General features: G+C 36.2%; 1 protein-coding gene across 1 annotated transcript; it reads left to right on the top strand.

Annotated features, from left to right (window-relative positions):
- The first annotated feature begins 14917 nt into the window (after positions 1-14917).
- Positions 14918-17118, top strand: LOC110899734 (light-harvesting complex-like protein 3 isotype 2, chloroplastic). The gene is made up of 3 exons (XM_022146623.2): positions 14918-15377; positions 15715-15852; positions 16717-17118. Exons 1-3 carry the CDS (start codon positions 15029-15031, stop codon positions 16947-16949), a joined length of 720 nt encoding a protein of 239 aa, XP_022002315.1. The 5' UTR covers positions 14918-15028; the 3' UTR covers positions 16950-17118.
- Positions 17119-18929: the final 1811 nt, after the last annotated feature.

An 18929-nucleotide genomic window follows, 5' to 3' on the forward strand; every position in this document is an offset into this window, starting at 1 on the left:
CGCTGCAATGTTTTTAAAATAACCACCGGTACCATTTGGCTGCTCGCGGCTCCCGATTCCGTCCAGGGTGGGGTCGGGGGTCGTGACAGTTGTTTACGCCGGAATTGCGTTGGCGGTGAGGTTTCATCGACACTACATAGCATCACATGCGGACCAACCCATACGGTGTCGGGTGACTATGAAAACGACGGTGTTCCAATTTTATGTGGGCGATAGTTTAACGGATTGTGAGTAGTGAGAACGGCGACGTTTGTTGAAACAAAACCCATATAAATCACCAAAAATGAAGAGGCGGTGGTTACGAATCGTCGGGGATGAAGAGGCGGCGGATATGAATTGCCAAAGACGAAGAGGCGGGGGATATGAATTGCTGGTGACGAAGAGGCAGCGGCTTCGAATAGCTAGAGACGAAGTGACGGCGGTTAAGAATCGTCGGAGAGGAAGGACTGAAGTTACAAATCGATGGAAGGGGTTTTTATTTTTCTTTTGCAAATGATAATGGGTAAGCATGGTTGCTATTTATGTATATACGGTTTTTTTTCTGAAATGGTGCGTTGGAACAGTGCAATTTTCAGATGGTGCGTCGGTTTAGTTTTCATAGTATGTTGGTAACGGTGCGTCTGCTATATTGCAATATGTTGGAAACGTGGTAACCCTTTAATGAACCATTGTGTCTTAAGAGTTGTAACCCTTTAACTTACTTTTTCTATGTTTAGATAATAAAATGAAAAGGTGTGAGTAAAATTAATCAAAAGATGTGACTTTAAAATAAATGAGACATAATCCAAATTACTAATTGTATAAGAGGATAATAAATCATGACGAATAGGATTGTAAATAAAATAAAAATAAAACCTAATAAAAATCTTGGAATCTCGACACTCTATGACAAGCCCAAAAACCTTCTCTTCTACCCATTCCATTTGGGAGTGTAAAGCCACATTATAAAGAGTTTTGCTTGAGGACAAGCAAAGATTCAAGTGTGGGGGTATTTGATGTGTGCAAAATGCAACTTATAAATTACATCAATTGTGGCATAAAACTAACCCTTTTTAGTACTAATGTTGGAAAAAGTGTGATTCTGTCTTCCTTTTGTATTTTCAGGATTAAATGAGCTCAAATGAACAAAAGAAGTAAAAAAGGCAGCTAAATCTAATATAAATACAAGAAAAGGAATAAACGTGGCATGCCCGACCCCTCGACAGCATCCTCCCCAGCAAAAAACAAGAGAACAGAAGCCTGAACACACCCCGTGCTCAATGAACACGGGGGGCGTGCCCAAGTGTCTGCAGAAAAGACAAAGTTGTAAAAGCTTCTATCACCCACCACGGGGTCATGCCCAGCAGACACGGGGCCGTGGTCAACTTTAAGATTCACAGAATCTAGGGAATCTTGATAGTACAGATATGCTTCTCCACACGGGGTCGTGCCCAGCGGACATGGGGGCGTGGTCAACTAATGTAGACAAACTTCAATTAATGAAGAAAGAGAAGATGGGTGGACACGGGACCGTGTCCGGGCTTCTGTGCAGGTTATAAATAGGGGTGCTTGGTTCACTTGCAGATCATCCCTTGGTAAACCACCTCTCTCCCACTTCACCCACACTCCACCACCACAACACCATCGTCCATCATCCATCATAGAGTGTGTGTAGTAGTCTCGGGATCCAAGATTGATCATAAGAGTTCTTAACAATCAAAGGCCATGTTTGCCTAAGTCTCTTACATCAATTGGTGAAGGAAAGCATTTAGTGTAATACTTTTTATTTTTAATCTTTTCGCACTTTTTATTTGGTTATGTATTAATGACTTTAAGAACTAGTTTCTTATGTTGAAGGTGAGTCTTCCTTATCATTTATCCGTGGTGTCTTGGCGTTATTTTACTGTCTATATAAAATAAAAGATTTACACCATTCATATCTCCACGGTCTATATGGAGATATGTTGGCTACCTAGTCGGGGGTTAAGGGAATGGTTTGGTAAGAGTCTTGCCTTGTTCAGTGTATATATCCTGCAAGAACCTGGGTCAAGCTTAGTAGGATCTCCTTCAATACCTACTGGTATTGGATGGCGGGGGTCCGAATTTCTTGATCCCCTCATATGTAAACTACTATTAATATATTAACCCGGCTACTTAGGATTGTATCCCTGCTGACTCAAACTCCTTAGCCGAGGGTAACGTCACCTTCAAAAGAGGGGCCTACCACATTACGCATTAATAACTAAATTAATTATCTTTCAATAATCCAACCCTTTAGGATTATATCCTTGCTGACTCAAACTACTGGGTTGAGGGTAACGTCACCTTCAAAAGAGGGGCCTACTACAATAACTAAGATAATCTCTTAAAAAGTGCAAAAATGCGGAAATAATCAAAGTTTACACTAAAGGCGAGTCGGATCCAAGTGATTCATCTTGTCTATATATTTTTTCTTTTATTTTTATTTTCAGCATTTTAGTTTTTATTTTCTAGTTTAAAACCTTATTCTAAACTTTTGATTTGATTAGACGTCGAGGATAAACTGGTATTAAAAGCTCTTGTGTCCTTGGACGACCTCGGTATCTTACCAACACTATACTACGCTCACGATGGGTGCACTTGCCCATAAGTGTGTTTGGTGTTAGTAAATATCGTGTTTTATAAATTTAAAACTTGACTAAAGTGGTTAAAAAGGGCTAAAGATATATATAAAAATATATTACACTTAACGCACATCACTTACACATGATGGATCTAACTATAAATACAAGATCAACAACAACAACTTCATATCATACATCAAACAACACAAAAATCACTTGTTTTTACTTAGATTATGTTAGATCTTCAGGTCTTCATCTATTAAAGTTTAGATTTTTAGATGGTGTGTAACACCCGTATTAATTTAAAATGGATTTACTACTAAATACGCATTTAGTTAGCGTAAAAATGCGGATTAACAAAGGAATTGTTGTATTTAATATTCTTGCATGACTAAAGTATTTAGGATTAACATCCTACTAGTTTGAAACATACAAAAATGATGACAAGAGTTACATGTTCACATTTGGTTAAAACAAATTATATTAACGTAGAAGCTTCAAAAGTGTTGTGTTCGGTTCTTTGCCATATTGCTTGATCGCCATCCGGAGTATCACCAACATTACCTAACATCAAAATCAACTTAAATGTTAGTTTTGATAACATATAAACAAGTTCCAATATCAAACGATGAAAATAAAAATCAAATTTCCAAAATCATGCCTCCCGCGTGTCGCGGAATATGTCCTGTAACCTGTCGCGTGTCGCGACACCTGTCGCATGTCGCGCCCCAATTATGGAATCCTGTCGCGTGTCGCGGGGAAACAGATTTTCCAGCGGATCCAGTTCCTGGACCTGCATATTTGCCCAGCACCAAATTTTCCAACAATTTCAACTTTAAAAGTTCATAACTTTCTATCTAGGCGTCCGTTTTAGCCGATTCTTTTTCCTATACGTCCGTTTTAAAATTACGGATCTAAGCATGTAAATTTCACTTAATGAAAAGCAGTTTACGAACAAATGATTTACAGATTCTCTAATACGATTGTTCGACCCGTTAACTAACGTGCATATTATACAATTTACACTTCTTGGGCATTCTAGTTTCGTTCACCCATATCCCGGGCTTGTATCTTTTGAAGTATTCGAACCGTTTCACGGCTTTATGCTCGCGATCAACTTTCATGCTTATTTTCTACGATTACAAGCATACCACTTTATTCGAGACTTACATTTAACTCATACCAATTGACCCGATATCACGGATTCACACTTGGTTTAATGTACCCATTTATCGCTAATTTGCTACCTAGCATTAGCACAATATGATATTCTAAATTTACTATGCACGAGATCATTTTATGAACATGGTTTTGACCCGTTTGGTTGACAGGTGAAATCCTCACCTTAATGTCGAACCAAACTGCTTATAACTGATATTTTGACCCGTTTGAGCGTCGAGTGAACTACACCACTTCATTGACACGTCAAACGCATATTCTACCTTTCGACACTATTAACACACTAAAATTTAACCGTATACTCATATTATGACGGAACCAAAGTCACATATTTACCTAATTCATAAACACCGGTTTCTAACCATAATTACCCATTCTCGGGCTTGTCAACCTTAGCGTATCACGCCCATTCCCTAGTTTACGTTGTTATAACTCGAACTTAATGAGTGATGTTTAAGTCACTTCAAACAACTACTTATTCGACCATTATTTAACCCGTTTGGTTTGTCGAGTGAGTTACACCACTTCATTGACGTCCCAACACGGCTATTTTAAACAACATCATCAACAAACATATTCATTCGATTATTTTGACCCGTTTGGTTGTCGAGTGAGTTACATCACTTCTTTGACATACCAAACACAATCATTTACGCTATATCAATATCAAACATATCTACGACTAGGTTTATCTACATAAGTGTAACGAGACGACAAATCACGTACCTTTAAAGCGCTTCTTTCAAACGCATGTCTTCACCGGCTTGTCCACTTGACGATCCGGATTCCTTTCCTATAGAGTTCAACCAATTATTATTTAGAACTCTTTCACAATATTTCACGCTTAATTTGCTATATCGTTCAAATATGCGTTTTTTTATCTCCAATTTGCAATGTTAGCTTTCTCTTAAGCATTTTAACAAACACTTTAAAAGCGTGGTTTTTAAATAACCATTATCACGTTCATGTCTCAACTATTTAGCTGAACTTTTGTACCTTTTGCAAATTCTTTACTTCTAGCATGTATATTATTATCAGATTTGTTTCATGCAAACCGTTAACATCAGTTTTCTGATTTCATTATTAAGATTCCCTATTATTCACAAAAACCCATTTAACACCTACGTGGGTAAACATGAATATTCATAGTTTAAGCACCAATTTCACAAATTATTAGCTAGGGTTTACATCTAAACTTGTTTTTATTACAAGTTTCATCTAAACATCCCTAATCAAGCTCCAATTTTAGATTTTTATAATATACTTGGAATCTGAGTTGAATCAAAACAACATAATTTAGCATACCTTATGATCCCTTCAACGAGGTGATCACGAATTTGTGCTTGAAAATTGATTTAGAGCTGATTAGAACCTTCAATTTGAGGGAAAGCTGCATGAACTAGGGTTTGTGGGGAACCCTTATGTCGCCCCTGGGTTTGGATCGACCAGACACACTCCTTTTTGTGTGTTTGGTGTGATTTATTTTGTTTTATTGTTTTAAGTTTTCTAATTTAACAAGTTTAGTCCCTCAACAATCACTTGGTTCTTATTTTAGGTATTTTAACCCACTTACATGTTATCACAAGACTCATAAATAACTGGGTTATTTATTTCCTAGCTAACTTATTCTTGTTTATTTTATACTTTATAATTCTAATATAAAGTTTATATTTTTGGGGCGTTACAAGTCTACCCCCCTTAAAGAGGTTTCGTCCCCGAAACCTTCGTTAAGTAGTTCTTTGGTTTGGACCAACTACTTTAATTTCATTTTTCATGCCCTATTTCTTTTAGTCAAATGTTGTCATTTGCCTTTACGCATGCATTTTCCGCATGTAAGTCCTCATGGACTTTATCTTGTGTCTTGTGTTTCTTACTTTATCACCTATTTGTCCCAATTGTCATTTGACCACCCAATAGTATGAGCTTGCCCACATGTTTACTTTATACTAACTCTATATTGACAAGGGTTTTGCATAAATTCCACCACTATTCTGACTTCAAACGGGCCCATCAGCTAGACTAATTTGTCGCCGTCACTTAATGCCCTGTTAATTTCGGGTCTACCCCTCTTTCCCATAGTCGAACTTAAGTAAGTTTATGATCTTCAATCCCATAACTCATGTTGCGACATGACTATATTCTATATAACTTTTCTTAATTGTGATCGTATCACGTCGTGTTTAAGTTTTGATAATCTTCTCGTTATCAATATCTTCTTCCTAATATATCGTCTTACACCCATCGGTGTTAAGACCTATGTCCTTTGTTATTAACTGTTTTTCTAATTTGTCTCGTAGCATTCATTTTTGTTAAACTTTGTTCCTCACTAACACTGAATTTCTGTTTAACGTTTATCTCTTTTAACTTATGTCAATTATCCATATCCGAGAATTGACGACAAGAATTTATTCTTATCCGCTATTTTATTACGCGGGGAGTCGTATCCAAAGGCTATGACAATCCCGCAGATCATCTTTGCTTGTGAAATTTCCGTACACTTAGGAATACATTTCGGGTGTCATGGCACCCTTCTCAAGCCTAAAATTCATTTATTTTCGAATTTTATTGATTCGACCGTAGTCCAAGGCTACACCCGCTTTCTTTCGGATTATCCTTCCAACTCTATGACTTCTTATGTCCCTTTCGCGTTGGTTTGCTTCGCTCATACCGTCATTCGATTTACGCCCCTATTCCTTTCAACCCGTCACCCAGGTTCTTTATCTTAATGTTTTTAACACTCCGGTTTTATTGGTTTGCATTTTCCTTTCCATACTCTTTTACGACCTATCACACAGATTCAGTAATATTTCGCACTTCGATTATTCGTTTTGCGCTTACTTGAAATATTAGGTATTATACTTTATTCGGCCCGTCCGGCATTGCAATAGTTGAACATAACTATCGAAATTTCTGTTTTGCGAAATTTCATCATCTTTTAGTCATAGTTCTTAATCCGAGTCTTTTGACTTTTAATCTGCGTCACCGTCTCTTGGTTTACGCATATACCCGTAGTCCTACCCATCTATCAGTTATTTTACCGAAGTCATTATTAGAGTCATCATTCCGACATGCATTAAGATTTCGTTTTGATTTATTCGGTGGTATTAGCGTAACTCGTCGCCTTTATTCCACCAATTCCTTAATCCTTCCATTTATTTTGTTTAACTTGTTCTGATGAACTTTATTACTTATAATAGTCAAACTTTATCCTTGTGCCTTAACATTCTTGTTTGTTAGTTTATAATTTTAATTACCTTGATTCTTATTGTAACCATAACAGAATCAATTCGTTTCGTTTTATTATTCCATATCATTGTATGAAATTTATCTGCATCGTTTATTTATATAACGAAGTTTCTGCATATTTTATTTGCTTTGGCCAAGTCTATAACCTTGTCCTTGTTATCTATTTTTATTGCAAATTTCCGGGTTCGGGTGTTATTACACTCTTTCCCAATACGTCAGTTATTCACTTTATTAAGTTCCCAGGTTCGAGTGTACGCGCACTCCTTCCCACGACAATATTGACCGTGATTACTTTTGTCTTGGTTTCATATGCTTACCATTGTTTATTTTCTTATGCATATATATATATATATATATATATATATATATATATATATATATATTCACTTAATTCGCCTGTTTCACTACTCATGTATGCCCCTATGCAACTATTGTTCACACTAGTATTGAATAAAATTTATAGTGAAATTAAATTTGTAATAAGCATACCTGGAACAACATCAGATTCAGCTTTAGCCTCCGCGGCTATCGTGTGGGAAGACCTTGTCTTCTCTTTCGGGGTATCAGGCTTTAATTTCTTTACGGGTCTTGGGTCCACATCCGACTCACTCCCGTCATCTTTTTCTTGTGAGAGACTATCTTTTAATTCAGTTATCATATCCTCTACTACTAGCAAAATTGTGGTTTGTAGTCTCTCGGCAAACTGTGGTAGACTGGCTTCTATTGCCTTTCCGACTTCCTCAGAAATTTTAGCTTCCACCTCTTCAGTTAATTGAGATGCTAATTCGCTCTCCGTTACACCGGACATTTCTTTCATCTCTTTGGTGACCTTCGGCACCGTATCATTATCGTTGCCTTCATCAATCATCTTGAATCTGGATGTTTATATTAATTGTTAAACATTTCATTTTGTATCATTTGCATCTTTCGCTTTGGTTTAGCCAAGTTCACTACTTGCTTAGACTATTCATGTTTGGTGCACTTTCCGGGTTTGAGTGTATTACTCGCTCTTCCCATGCACATCTAATCGTATTTATTTTTCTATATTTACTAAGTCTACTAAAAACAATTAGCTCTTACCGGATGCTTGATCAAGCTTGAACCGAACACTTTGTTGACAACCTTGAGCTCTGATTACCAATTTGTAACACCCGTATTAATTTAAAATGGATTTACTACTAAATACGCATTTAGTTAGCGTAAAAATGCGGGTTAGCAAAGGAATTGTTGTGTTTAATATTCTTGCATGACAAAAGTATTTAGGATTAACATCCTACTAGTTTGAAACATACAAAAATGACGACAAGAGTTACATGTTCACATTTGGTTAACACAAATTATATTAACGCAGAAGCTTCAAAAGTGTTGTGTTCGGTTCTTTGCCATATTTCTTGATCGCCATCCGGAGTATCACTGACATTACCTAACATCAAAATCAACTTAAATGTTAGTTTTGATAACATATAAACAAGTTCCAATATCAAACGATGAAAAAAAATCAAATTTCCAAAATCATGCCTCCCGCGTGTCGCGGAAGATGTCCTGTAACCTGTCGCGTGTCGCGCCCCAATTATAGAATCCTGTCGCGTGTCGCAAGGAAACAGATTTTCCAGCGGGTCTAGTTCCTGGACCTGCATATTTGCCCAGCACCAAATTTTCCAACAATTTCAACTTTAAAAGTTCATAACTTTCTATCTAGGCGTCCCTTTTAGCCGATTCTTTTTCCTATACGTCCGTTTTAAAATTACGGATCTAACCATGTGAATTTCCCTTAATGAAAAGCAGTTTACGAACAAATGATTTACAGATTCTCTAATACGATTGTTCGACCCATTAACTAACGTGCATATTATACAATTTACACTTCTTGGGCATTCTAGTTTCGTTCACCCATATCCCGGGCTTGTATCTTTTGAAGTATTCGAACCGTTTCACGGCTTTATGCTCGCGATCAACTTTCATGCTTATTTTCTACGAGTACAAGCATACCACTTTATTCGAGACTTACATTTAACTCATACCAATTGACCCGATATCACGGATTCATACTTGGTTTAATGTACCCATTTATCGCTAATTTGCTACCTAGCATTAGCACAATATGATATTCTAAATTTACTATGCACAAGATCATTTTATGAACATGATTTTGACCCGTTTGGTTGACAGGTGAAATCCTCACCTTAATGTAGAACCAAGCTGTTTATAACTGATATTTCGACCCGTTTGAGCGTCGAGTGAACTACACCACTTCATTGACACGTCAAACGCATATTCTACCTTTCAACACTATTAACACACTAAAATTTAAATGTATACTCATATTATGACGGAACCAAAGTCACGTATTTACCTAATTCATCAACACCGGTTTCTAACCATAATTACCCATTCCCGGGCTTGTCAACCTTAGCGTATCACGTCCATTCCTTGGTTTACGCTGTTATAACTCGAACTTAATGAGTGATGTTTAAGTCAATTCAAACAACTACCTATTCGACCATTATTTAACCAGTTTGGTTTGTCGAGTGGGTTACACCATTTCATTGACGTCCCAACACGGCTATTTTAAACAACATCATCAACAAACATATTCATTCGATTATTTTGACCCGTTTGGTTGTCGAGTGAGTTACATCACTTCTTTGACATACCAAACACAATCATTTACGCTATATCAATATCAAACATATCTACGACTAGGTTTATCTACATAAGTGTAACGAGACGACAAATCACGTACCTTTAAAGCACTTCTTTCAAACGCATGTCTTCACCGGCTTGTCCACTTGACGATCCGGATTCCTTTCCTATAGAGTTCAACCAATTATTATTTAGAACTCTTTCACAATATTTCACGCTTAATTTGCTATATCGTTCAAATATGCGTTTTTTTAGCTCCAATTTGCAATGTTAGCTTTCTCTTAAGCATTTTAACAAACACTTTAAAAGCGTAGTTTTTAAATAACCATTATCACATTTTTGTCTCAACTATTTAGCCGAACTTTTGTACCTTTTACAAATTCTTTACTTCTAGCATGTATATTATTATCAGATTTGCTTCATGCCAACCGTTAACATCAGTTTTCTGATTTCATTATTAAGATTCCCTATTATTCACAAAAACCCATTTAACACCTACATGGGTAAACATGAATATTCATAGTTTAAGCACCAATTTCACAAATTATTAGCTAGGGTTTACATCTAAACTTGTTTTTATTACAAGTTTCATCTAAACATCCCTAATCAAGCTCCAATTTTTTATTTTTATAATATACTTGGAATCCGAGTTGAATCAAAACAACATAATTTAGCATACCTTATGATCCCTTCATCGAGGTGATCACGAATTTGTGCTTGAAAATTGATTTAGAGCTGATTAGAACCATCAATTTGAAGGAAAGCTGCACGAACTTGGGTTTGTGGGGAACCCTTATGTCGCCCTTGGGTTTGGATCGACCAGACACACTCCTTTTTGTGTGTTTTGTGTGATTTATTTTGTTTTATTGTTTTAAGTTTTCTAATTTAACAAGTTTAGTCCCTCAACAATCACTTGGTTCTTATTTTAGGTATTTTAACCCACTTACATGTTATCACAAGACTCATAAATAACTGGGTTATTTATTTCCTAGCTAGCTTATTCTTGTTTGTTTTATACTTTATAATTCTAATATAAAGTTTATATTTTCGGGGCGTTACATGGTGTAACTTGTACATGATAACATGAAGTAAAAGTGAGTTTATGAAGCTTACCACTAGCTCTTGTGGCTAGGGAAATGGCAAAGAACAAGATGAAGAAGATGATGCAAATAAGGTGGTTAAAAGCTCCCTAGAAAGGTCCTTCCACTTCTAATGCTCAACACCTTCTTAGTTAGCCTCCATACACCTTTGAGTAGCCTTAGATCTTCTTGAATGATGAAGAAAAATAAGAGTGTTGTGGGATGTGGTTATGGCCGAAAGCACAAGGGAGGGAGAGGAGAAGAGATGAAATTTTTGAAAGTGTGAAATGATAGTGTTCATCACCTAATGGTTCCTTCATGTAATCTCCCAACATATCATTAACCAAAGGTTTTGTGTTTTAGCATCTTTGACTAAACAATATGTGGTCAACATGATCACCATGTGGGTCCCTCACGGGGATGGCTACATTGAAGGGGGGGGTAATATGTAAGTTTTTGGAAGATTAGGGGTTAGAAGGTAAGCTAGGGGTTAAGTATGATGTTTAGTGTGTTTAAGTGTTGTTATGATTTTTAATGTGTTCTATCATCATAACTAGCTTTAAAACACTAAAACTATGTTTCTAGTATATTTTTGGTGTTTTGGGTAGTGTCTGGTTAATCGTTCAATTGTCGGTTAGTTAAAGTGTTAAGTTGTGAAATTTACAAGGTATGAAGTACCTTTTGTGACATGTTTTCATTCCTGAAACTTTACAAGTTATTATGGATGTTAAATCATTATTTCTGCATGTTATTCTAGTGTTTAAATGCTGAATTTTGCTGAAATGTGCAGAATTTTGTGTTTAAAGTGCGTTTCAAATAGTTTTTAGTGCTTATTTTAGCTTCTAGAAAGTGTTAATATAAACCCTTGTTCACCCACTTGGGTTTTAATGTATTTTTTATATTGGACTTGTATCTAAGTCCTAAATCTATCGTTTAACTGGGTACTGAAGTTGCGCTAACACAGCTTGTCTAACCGGTGAGTTTACTAATCATTTCGACGCAACGCTTAATGTATTGCACAATGCGATAAATGAAGTATGTAACATGCATGATTCCAAATGCGTAACTTGCAAGCATATAATGTTGACGTTTAAACACATAAATGTAGGAAATAAATAATTATTAAAATAGTACGGAAATTAACGGTTTCGTGCCAGTTGTCACAGAATTCTACCAATTCCGATTACTACATAAGGCAGCACCCATATTTCATCTCCTCCCCTAAATTTTTTCGGGTAGTCCTCAAGTTTTCCAACTGAATTTTGCTGAAATGTGTAGAATTTTGTGTTTAAAGTGCGTTTCAGATAGTTTTTAGTGCTTATAACGTGAAGGATACAGGTACTGTTTTGACAATTTTTAAACTAATGGACTGTAATTGTTATCTTTAACAAACCATAGGGACGAAAAACGTAACTAACTTATTATTTATTTTAATTTTAATAACAGGGGCATTATGGTCATTTCAAATAAACTAATAGAATAACTGGATGACGTTAGTGTGGGTGGACTGTAATAGTTACAAAAGTGAAACCACGGGGACTGTTTTGACAGTTTTTTAACTAATGGACTGAAATAGTGATTATTGATAAACCAAAGACATGAAAAATGTAATTAAATCTATAATTGGTTTAAGCACACTCTTGTAAATAATACAGACAAGTCATTTTATTTGGACAACCTAGACACTATAACTAGATTAGGCACACCGTTTTAGTTAAAATAGAAGCATGATGGTTTCACTTTTGTAACTATTTCAGTCCATTAGTTTATTACAGACCACCCCACTAACACTATCAAGTTATTTTGTTAGTTCATTAGAAATGACCATAATGCCCCTATTATTAAAGCTACAAAATAAATAAATAAATAAAGAGTTAATTATGTTTCCATCCCCGCGGTTTGTTGAAAATAACTATTACAGTCCATTAGTTTAAAAATTGCCAAAATAATACCAATATTTTCACAACTTCCATCTTCAACTCACCAACAATGGCGGTTAACAGCTTCATCTATCGACTATCCTTTACTATACTATTCACTCTCTTTGTTTTCTCAAATCCATCCGAAAGATCATCTGCTCCGGCTTCACACCCTCTCCACTTCATCCATCTTCAACATCTCCCACCACCACACACATATACTTGAACGACGACCACCTCCACCACCCATTATACCCACCACCGTCATCAAACTTCCACACACCCCTACCCCCACACACCATGGCCATTTTCTTCAAACCAATCATCGGCTAACTCCTTTTCCATCGATGAATTCTACCAATTCCGATCAATACACAAGGCAGCACCCATACTTCATCTCCTCCCCTCAAGTTTTTCGGGTAGTCTTCAAGTTTTCCAACTAACGTCGATTGTGATGGGGAAGATTAGGTGGCCAACGATTTCGATTGTGATGGGGAAACTTATGTGGTTGGCGATTTCGATTATGGTGTAACTGGTTGACGGAGATAGATCTGACGCAGGTGGAAGAGACGGAGGAGATCCGGTTGACGGTGATACGACCGGGGGGGAGCGGTGGTGAAACTAACGCTCTGTTCCCGAGTTAACTTAACGAGAGATAAGAAAAGAAAGTAAAAGTGAGAAAGGAAAAGACGAGAAAGGAAGAAAAAAGATGTCTTTCCCACCATTTCTTCCCAAATCGGAAGGAAAGAAAAACTAAAGAATTTAGCCTAGTTTTCCTTTCATTTTTTTATCTTTTCCTTCCTTAAATGAAACTTGGGAACACGACATGTTTTATTTTCCTTTCTCTTCCTTCCTTAAATGAAACTCTGGAACACAAAATATTTTTAGTTTCTTTTTGTTTCTTTTCCTTTCCTCCCATTAGTAAACTCTGGAACATAGTGTAAGTCGTTGGAACAGAGTTGTGGAGCCAGAGCAGGTGATGTTCTGGCAGGTACTGAAGAAACGGGGAGAGTATACATCGAATTAGCCAGTCCCAACTCACCGAAATGTTGTCGGCGATCAATCACCGAGCGGTGAAACCAAATCCCCGAAGGGGTCACCGTTATGATACCGTCCGCCCTTAGGCGGGCAAAGGATGGGATGAGGGCACTAATGAGTGTGATGTGGCCAGGGGCGCTAAGATTCTGTACATCAAGTTATACTCTCAAGCTAGTGCGCAAAAACAGGAGTCTAGTACACAGGCATATACTAATTATTCCATATATAAGTTTGCAAGTTTTTTGTGCATAGCAACTTGTACATTATGCTTTGTGAGTTTTTCAAAAAATAAAAGTTGAATTTTTTACTTTTAACCAAAAGGTTTTTCCTTTTTCAATTTTAACCCTACATAATTTGTTTTTTAACTTTAACCCAAAACTTTTCATTATTTTCAATTTAACTTCGCAACTTTTGTCACTTATACTTTTCACCTTTCGCAAATTTTCGTTTTACGTATAGTTCTAAATTTTTCGAGTTAATATGACGCAACGTGCATGTGTGGTTCAACGTTTTTTCCTCTATTTTTCCATGTTTGACAGGTTCGTTGCAACACGCATATCCTAAGTCGAGTCAATGTTGGTGGTCGATGACGGTTGTGTGACATTAGTACTATTGGACACACTGTTTTACGCCCCTCCGCAACGTGGGGTGTGCTTTGGGGGGTTTTCAAAGAAAAAATGGTTATGCATATGGTTGTCGTAACGTTGGCTTTTGGGGTTTTCCAAAAAAAAATTATTTTTTTTACTTTTCACCCTAAAATATTTCATAAATTACTTTTAACCCAAAACTATTTATCTTTTGTAATATATTCTCATAACTTTTTTTACTTTCAACTTTAATCCTTTATAGTTTTCATTTTCCGCAAATTTTTCGCTTTATGCTTGGTTCTAAATTTTGTGACTTAACACATCGCAATGTGCGTCTTTGGTTTAACGTCTTTACGTTTCGTTCTAAATTTTACGAGTTAACACGACGCAATGTGCATGTGTGGGTGAACGTTTGTACATCGTCTATGTTTTCCCCGTTTGACATATTTAACATAACGTGCGAGTTCTAGATTGACTTAGTAATAATTAAGGAATCCCCGCCGCATTGCGGCGGGTCGCAATCCTAGTTTGTATAAAATTCATGTGGGTATTTATGACAATAAAAACATAATTTAAAACCATGACATGTACCAAAAACAAAATACTTTTGTGATTTCACTATCTTTAACCCAATCCAGCAAAATCCCTAATGTACCATGGTTACATACTCTCAACACCCACACCAATTCTCAACCTCAAGTTATCATCTTCAACAACCATGCTCTAACCTTTCTTCCTCAAAAAACCTCTAAACAATGTCCTCATCAATGGCTTTTATCTCCTCAACACCAACAAATCTTCCATCTTTTTCATCTTCCTCCAAAACCCACTTCCCAATCAACCCATTTCTCTCTCTAAACCCTCAAAGTCGCCTGCTTTTTGTGCCTGTTAGAGCTACTGAAAATGGGTCTGGAGCGGCCATTGTTGTGGAGGGAAAGAAAGATTTTGAGACGAAGGAGGATCCGATCGGAAATGGAGCCCCGGTAGCGGGTGTGGTGGATGAAGTTGTGGTGTTTGAAGATCCGAAATGGGTTTCGGGTACTTGGGATTTGAAGCAGTTTCAGAAAGATGGAGCTACTGATTGGGATGCTGTTATTGATGCTGGTGAGTTTGTGCACACCAGGTGTTTGATAAAAGTCCTTTTTTATAATATTTATGTGTTTGGGATTTAGATATTAATTTGAGTATAATTAAGGGTTATTTAGGAAGCCTGTTTAGTGTATTTACATGAAATTAAACTAATTTTACTTCAGTTTGTGGACAAAATCTTGAATTGCATTCAAGTACTATCAAAATTAGCCTAAATTGTTCTTTAAAGTTTCTTTGATTTCCTGTTTGATAAAGGGGTTTCCTGTACAATATTGACTCTAATGAAGATGGTATTAATATATTATGATAATGCTTGAAGTATGTCTTGACAATCTTGATGTTACTTTTCTAGAGGTTAAAAGAAGGAAATGGCTTGAAGACAATCCGGAATCTTCCAACAATGATTTCGCTGTAGTTTTCGATACCTCCATTATTCCGTGGTGGGCGTGGATGAAACGGTTTCATCTTCCTGAAGCCGAACGGCTCAACGGTTAGTCCATCAATATATCACTCTTTTGCTTATACTGATAACAAGCAGAAATACTAAAGTATTCAAAGTGAAACGAGAATGATCATCTGTTATAGACAATCTTTCCAGGCATGCATAACATTGTTCTATATAGCATGAAGTTATTTTTTATGGGTTCAGTCAAAAATTCAAAGCTTGATCCAACATACCGAAATTCCCTAACTGAGGTAGCGCATAACCACAGGAACTCCTTGGTTATACGCGTTTTAAAATAAAATAAAATAAAAAGTACAAAAATCTTAAAAGTCCCAAATGATGTAATTTGTACCTAACGCATCATGCTTGATTCGAGATTTTAGTCAGCTGATCTTGAGATGCTCACGAGCAGCCTGGCTCATTTACACCCCTATAATTAGGGGTGCAAACGAGTCAAGCTGCTCGAGATCGGCTTGAGAAAAAGTTCGAAACGAGCCGAGCCTGAGCCAAAAATAAAGGTCGTTTATTTATCAAGCCCGAGCGCGAACCTGGCATGTGAAGCTCGTCGAGCCTTAGTGTAATATTAGTTTTTATTAATTATTTACCCCTTATTTAAAGTTTTCTAGTAAAGTAGCTGAGCTGAGCTTATTTAAACTTGTTTACAAGCTGAGCCCGAACCTAAAAATAAGCTTGTGTACTAAACAAGCCCGAGCCTCACTTATCGAGCTCGCGAGCCAAAACGAGTCTATTATTTAAATTATTTTTATTTAATATATTAATTAGTATATAATAAACGAGCCAAGCTCGGCTTGGCTCGGCTCGTCTGCACCTATAATGTTCCCACTAGTTCATTGAATTGGCTAACTGAGTTATTTGTTCCTCATAACACATTTAACCGCTATTTTGCAGGCCGGGCTGCAATGATAGGGTTCTTCATGGCTTACTTTGTGGATAGTTTGACCGGGGTGGGTCTAGTTGACCAAATGGGAAATTTCTTCTGCAAAACACTTCTTTTTGTAGCAGTAGCCGGTGTTCTTTTGATCCGAAAGAACGAGGACATTGACACCTTGAAAAAATTAATCGACGAGACTACCTTTTACGACAAGCAGTGGCAAGCAACTTGGCAAGACGAGAAGAAATAATAGCGAGTGTCGACAATGAAGTCAATCTTTATGATAAAGTTTGAATCTTTAAAGTTTGTTGTAGATCAACTTTCTTGTAGCCCATGTTTTAATGGTTTATTGGTGTTTAATTGTTTATGTAATGTTATATTTGGACAGTATAAGATCACAACAATTATGTGGTTGAATTTGTTTCTATGTCACATATTGGGGGGTTGTACTTAGGGACAGGAAGTACAACCTTTTAATGCATAAAAAGAAAACAAATCTTTGTTAGGTGCCATAACTTTTTAGATGTTGAGATGTATATTTTTCAAACAACAAAATCGTGATGGTTTAATACTTTTATTTGTCTAGTTCATTGAATGGTTGTCAACGTCACAAAAAAAAAAATAAAATAAAATAAAACAATAGCTTGTTTTTCAACTTCATATACTCGACTTTTTGTGTGTATATATTTGACAATTTTAAGATGATTGTATATTCCTCTTTGTTAAAGGTTTTGTGTTTAAATGACTAATGTTTATAATATGCCTTATGCTATTCTCGCACCTTTAAATCTTATTTTTACATTTTTTCACTGTATCTCTTTCTATATATGTATGTATGTATGTATAGAAAGAGATAGAGGGAAACGGTGTGTGTATATTTACTCCCTTATAACATCCATAGCATGTGTATGTATTAATAAATCTCTATGTAAGATGTTTAATTGTGATGAGAAAGGGTGTTAAAAAGGTTGTTTTGCTGGTCGTTTTTTGACTTTTCCGTAAGGGTGTGGAGTCTGACACGACATGAAATTCAGGGTTTGACTTTAGTCTAAATGGACTCATGTCAGTTTTATAGGTTGACCCGTTTAATGTATTTATTTATTTATTTGTTATTGAAATGTGTTTATGCAACAACTTAAATTATTAGGTTTTTTGTTTTTTTTCCCAAGTTTTAAAACTTAACCAAATTGACATTTGTTAAACATAATTGCCTAAAAAGATAAAAATAATATGTAGATTTCGGAAATTTGAACTATTAATATGTAAAACTAATTAAATAATGTTTTTTTAGGGTTAAACGTGTATTAGTGTCAATTCGTGAATACATGACACAGTTCGGAATGATATGCGTGGCAAGATTTTCATGTTCGTGTAAAAAACCAAGTTCGTGTTAAGTTTAAACCCTCAACTCATGAACACGATCTGTTTAACAAGTACAAAAGAGACGAGAAATCGGGTTGCATAGATATGAACATCATACATATTCAATGTTTTGCTTTGTCATATGCTAGGAAGTGGAGTGAATCGTCAGCAAAAAAGAAGAAAATCAAAGAATCGTCAGCAAAAAAAGATGAGCACAACTTGTATTTATCAAACTTCCTGGCCCATTACACTTTTTATGACGTGGTTTGTGAGGTGTTATTGGTTCTTTTAATGATTCTTTAAGTTGTAATAATAATAATAAATAATAGTTGAGTATAATAACATAGAAAAGCATTAGTAACGCAATAGAGGCCAAATACCTTCACATCAACTTTGGCATTGGAAAACCATGAGTTCCGTCACCCTCTCTTTTTCACCGCAGCCTTCTCTCATCTACATAGTCAATTAGTCATCGACGAGGCGACGTACCCAATTACAAATGCTCTTAGACCATGTGTAGTGGTAAGCCACGTAAATTGGTCTTTACCATGTGGCGTCCATGTTAGCATAAGTGTTTCACGAGGTAAATTGGTGTAGTGGTGATGCATGTGAAATTAATGGGTTAAATATAGATTTGAAATTGAAAAAGAAAAAAAGAAAAATTGGGATTGGGTAATGAACAATCTTTATCTCGTGGCGTAAATCACGAGGACATGCCAAAAAACACAAACAACATGAAGATAGTGCGGTCTTATGCCTATGATTGCATGTGGTTGGTGGATCACGAAATCACTATACATGGTCTTAACATACATACCCCCTCCTCCCAATCGTTGACTTTTTAACAATATCCATGCCCCTCTATTCT

The sequence above is a fragment of the Helianthus annuus genome, chromosome 13 (assembly GCF_002127325.2).
Source record: "Helianthus annuus cultivar XRQ/B chromosome 13, HanXRQr2.0-SUNRISE, whole genome shotgun sequence".
Taxonomy (NCBI): domain Eukaryota; kingdom Viridiplantae; phylum Streptophyta; class Magnoliopsida; order Asterales; family Asteraceae; genus Helianthus; species Helianthus annuus.